A 4,782-nucleotide genomic window follows, 5' to 3' on the forward strand; every position below is an offset into this window, starting at 1 on the left:
GGTGTTTCAAATGTCTGGCTCCGCCTCTGCTTGTAGCTAAACAAATGTTTGAAATGAGTTTTTGTACAGCTCATTACTTTTAAGCAGGTTTTTTAACTGCTGTTTGAGAAGCGTCATTGACGGTAATATTTTTTTTCTGCTCTAGTATCTGTTTGAATTTGTCTTGAAATAGATGAGCTGCGACCCTCCCATCCTTTAAAGTCATCAGGAAGTTGGGTTTTTTTAACAGAGAACTGTGAAAAGTGCCTCACTTCTTTTTGAAAAGCCTGAGGTGAGGGTCGCAGAGGTGAATCTTGATGCTAAATTTTCAGTAAATATTGAAGGAACTGATTAAATAATAAGCACCAGTTTCTTTTTGTTTTTTATTGTGAAACACAGGTGGACTAACTCTGAAGTCAGGAGCTTGAAGCCTCAGCATGATGAGCCGTCCACAGAAATACATAGAAGGTAAGAACATTAATGTGGTGGTAAATCAACAGGAGGAGAAAAAGCTACACTTTTTGTGAACAATGCTCTTTTCATAGAACGTAACAGCTACTGAACTTAAACAATACTCTTATAGTTAAAATATCTCAAGCAGGGCTTTGTCACATGAAAATATGAAAAACCTTATGAAGAAATTTATGAAGAAAGAAATTAGTCAGCCGTTTTGCTGTCTAATATACAGTGTGTCATGTTTCCCATTGGTCTAATCCAGCTGTGGTTCTCACCTGTTTTAAACTTATATAGTAGACAAACAGTGAAATTATATTAAGCGGTGAAATATCTTTACATCTGTCCTCAACTGCACTAGAGTTTGAACTATTTATTAAACGTTTATGTACTTGTGTGTTCACTTTCTGTCTCCTCTGAATCAGGTGAAGCTCTTCACTCTCAACATGCAAAATCAAACAATGCGTTAAAGCTCAGAGTGGCCGTGCTGGTTGTCTGTGTTCTCCTGGTATCGGCTCTCGTGGTAACTTATCTCTGTGAGTTTGTAGTTTTATATATATGTCTTTACTTAAATAAGCGTCTGATTTATCATAAATTAAATGAGAACCAGAATGTTTATATTAAAAATTTTAAAAGAAACTCAACTTATGACCTTTTAATTAATCTGCATCATATGAAATACTTATATTTTAAAGTTCTAACAGGCTTCAGAACAAATCTGTCCACTACTTTAACTAAATATAAAAAGAATTTTTGAAAGTATTTTAGCTCTTAACAAAGGTCAGTGAGCTATATTATCACCTGCTTTCCTATAACACTCAGTGTCGAGTCCTTGCTTCTGTCTTATGCAACACATGCAGTCAGTTTATAGCAGTCAATTATTGATTTATTATGGTTAAGAAAACCTGATATAAATTCATAACATGTCATAATTTGAGTAATGACATAATAAATAATTGGATGAATGGCAAAGTCATTCATCAATGTGTTTTACTCTGAGGTGGAACTATGCTTTTTAATGCTTTATTTTATTGTGATACACATATATATTAGTTTATATTATCTATATATTAGTTGATTACTTGCAGATTAATTGTGATTTTATGATTTTATTATGATTTTTAATGAAATTATATTCAATTAAAAAGAAAGCATTTAAAAGCATTGTTTTACTTTTCAGTTAAATCATAAAACACTTTATAAGTGGTCGCGCTATGCATTCATTTCACAATGACATCAGAAAGGTTCTGGTAATGAAGATCTTCTCATTGGCTATAGACTCTACAGATACAAATGCAAATACACTTCATAGAGATTAAGTGAAACCAAAAATATTACTGACTATTTTAATTTTTTCTTATTTTATTTTTTTAATAAGTGTTTGAGCTTTTGAAAACTAGGGAAATGCTCAGAAATCTTGAACTGAAGCAGAAAACCATAAAAGCCGATGTCACAGGTAAGAATATAAGACTCCAGTAATATAATTTTATACTAAACTCTTTCATTTAATCACGTAACACATATAATATTATTAAATTTTGCTTATTGTTTTTTCCTAAGATTTTGAGCAGGAAACATTTTCATACTTGTTATTGATCTTGATGAATAATTGCTATTCTTTTTTTTAATCCTAATCTTTCTCTTTGTATTGTTTTTTTAGAGAGACTGCCTGAAATCAAACCATGTAGTACAGTGCAGCCCACATGTCCAGAGCCTGAAGTAAAAATTAGTACGTTATGAATTGCCAAAAGAGATTTAATAAGCAAATAAATAAAAATATGAAATTATATATAATATATAAAAATATATAGCTACAGGACCCAAGGAGCAGCATGCTGAAAACTTAATGAAAATCAATTATTTTTTTATTTCTTTTTCAAAACAGTAACACAACCGTGCAACATAATACAGCCTACAACCCCACAACCTACTGAAATAACCACCAGTAAGTTTTAGATTTTGTTTTGTTTTTGACACATTGTTTTAGACTCTGATTAAGGAAACGGGATAAAAGGAGAATTGTCTTGCAGCCAAATAAAAAATAGATGATGTTGCTGAAATTTTAACAAAAATGTTTTTATCTCTTATCCATACCAGTAACACAATCATACACCACGATACCGACTACAACCCCACAACCTTCTGAAATAACTACGAGTAAGTTTTATATTTTGCCACTGAAATGTTTTTGTTAATCCTCCGATTAAAGAAACAATGATGGACTGACAGAATCAGTATGTTAGATTTTAACTGCAGGCCAGTCTCCTAATACAGCGGTCCCCAACCCCCGGGCTTCGGACCGGTACCAGTCCGTGAGTCGTTTGGTACCGAGCCACGAGAGTTGAGGCTCAGGTGTGAAATGTATAGTTTTCAGGGTTTTTATCGGTTTTTATCGTTTACTCGGTTTTCCTGGGTCTTTTCACGTGTGTTATGAATAAATCTTCTTTTTTTCGGTACCGGTTTTGTTGTATTTATCCGCGACATCTTAAAGGCCGGTCCATGAAAATATTGTCGGGCACAAACCGGTCCGTGGCGCAAAAAAGGTTGGGGACCGCTGCACTAATACATAAAAATGAACATGTTTTCTTCCACATGACTGAAGTCTTTAATGTATTCCCCTCAAAGATGATCCATGTTATGAATGTGAAGATGGCTGGAAGCAACACAGAGAAAATTGCTATTTTTTCTCCACAAGAATATCATCCTGGGATGCAAGCAAAACTGAATGTAGAACTCAAGGAGGAGACCTGGTTAAGATAGACAGCAGGGAGGAGCAGGTATAAAACATTTCTGCAGGTTCATGATCTCAAACTCATATTTCATCCAAAGATGGGAAGTTTCACAAAGTAATTTAATCAAATTTTCCTGTTTAGAATTTCTTGAGGACAACCATTGAACAAATAAGAGAATATTTCTGGATTGGACTGACAGACTCAGCAGAAGAGGGCAGATGGTTGTGGGTGGATGGCTCACCGCTGAATGAAAGGTTTAATTAAATCCAATTACATTATATTACATACACAAACAGTCAAAAGTTTGGACACACCTTCTCATTTAATGTTTTTTCTTTATTTTCATGACGATTTACATTGTAGATTCTCACTGAAGAGATCAAAACTATGAATGAACACATATGAAATTATGTAGTAAACAAAAAAGTGCAAAATTACTCAAAAAATGTATTATATATTATATTATATGTATTATATATATTTTAAAAAAAATCCCCACTCACCCCTGCGGGCAGTCTATCCTTCAACCTCAGTTCCTCTACCAGAGGCCTGGGAGCTTGAGGGTCATGCCCAGTATCTTAGCTGATCCAAGGACTGCGCTCTTCTGGATCTCCACTTGGAGCCACTTGCCTTGCTTGGGAGTCACTGCACCTTCTCCAGCTCTTCTCTGTGCCCTTAGTACTTCTGAAGCTTATCGTGTTCCTTCTTCCTGATGTTGCTGTCCTTTGGAACCGCTACATCTATCACTATGGCTGTCTTCTTCTGCTTCTCTACCACCACATGTCCGGTTGGTTAGCCATCACAATTTTGTCCATTTTGTCCGTCTGTATCTGGAAGGCCCTACATGATTCATTCTCGACCATCCTAGGAGGCGTCTCCCATTTTGACCTTGGGACTTTCCAGCCCTGGTGTGATAGACCCCAGCCTCTATGGATCTTGTGCTCAGAGCTTGTTCCTGTGCTGCTGTGAATAGTGCCTCTGTGCTGTCTTTCAGTCCAGCTTTATGCCACTAGTAGGATTTCTGGATATCAGCCACCTCCTCTATCCGCCAGTGACAGTGAGGAGGTAGGAGAAAAGAGAGGAGAGAAAAGAAGAGAGAGAAGAAGGGCAGAGAGACAGGGGGGGGAACACAAACAGTGGGAAAGAAGAGACACGTTTCATGACATGCAGTAGTGGCATATTAAAAAACTGAACAAATTCTGAAAATATTTTTATTCATTTTCACAATCAAAGTTACCAGCTTTCACTGTTGCTGTTCTTTCTGTTCTTAATCGATTAGGTTGACATTCTGGTTCTTTCATGAGCCGGATGATTGGACTGAGGAAGATTCTGATGGAGAGGACTGTGCGAGGATGGGGCCAATGTTTTGGTTTGATAAATCATGCAAAGCACGTCAAAGAAGTATTTGTGAGAAACCAGCTGCTGCTGTGTGTCCTCACTTCAGTTCAGGAACAACAGTGGGAGTAGAGGACACAATGAGCTATTTTTCTAAAGCTAATGCTGCAAACATTTAAAGTTTCCATTAAGAAATGTTTAATGAAAAAACTCTATCTATCTATCTATCTATCTATCTATCTATCTATCTATCTATCTATCTATCTATCTATCTATCTATCTA

The 4,782-nt window shown here is 35.9% G+C and overlaps 2 protein-coding genes across 2 annotated transcripts in view; both read left to right on the forward strand.

Annotated features, from left to right (window-relative positions):
• Window positions 1–4,782, forward strand: part of LOC121815278 (CD209 antigen-like protein E) — a 34,433-nt gene that overhangs the window by 14,637 nt on the left and 15,014 nt on the right. The gene's annotated exons all lie outside the window — the stretch shown is intronic.
• Window positions 369–4,724, forward strand: LOC102294911 (C-type lectin domain family 4 member D). The gene is made up of 9 exons (XM_005940961.3): window positions 369–447; window positions 858–968; window positions 1,811–1,888; window positions 2,093–2,161; window positions 2,318–2,377; window positions 2,530–2,589; window positions 3,058–3,209; window positions 3,306–3,418; window positions 4,444–4,724. Exons 1-9 carry the CDS (start codon window positions 417–419, stop codon window positions 4,676–4,678), a joined length of 909 nt encoding a protein of 302 aa, XP_005941023.1. The 5' UTR covers window positions 369–416; the 3' UTR covers window positions 4,679–4,724.

The sequence above is a fragment of the Haplochromis burtoni genome, unplaced genomic scaffold, assembly GCF_018398535.1.
Source record: "Haplochromis burtoni strain Fernald_Lab_line unplaced genomic scaffold, NCSU_Asbu1 Contig_171, whole genome shotgun sequence".
Taxonomy (NCBI): Eukaryota; Metazoa; Chordata; class Actinopteri; order Cichliformes; family Cichlidae; genus Haplochromis; species Haplochromis burtoni.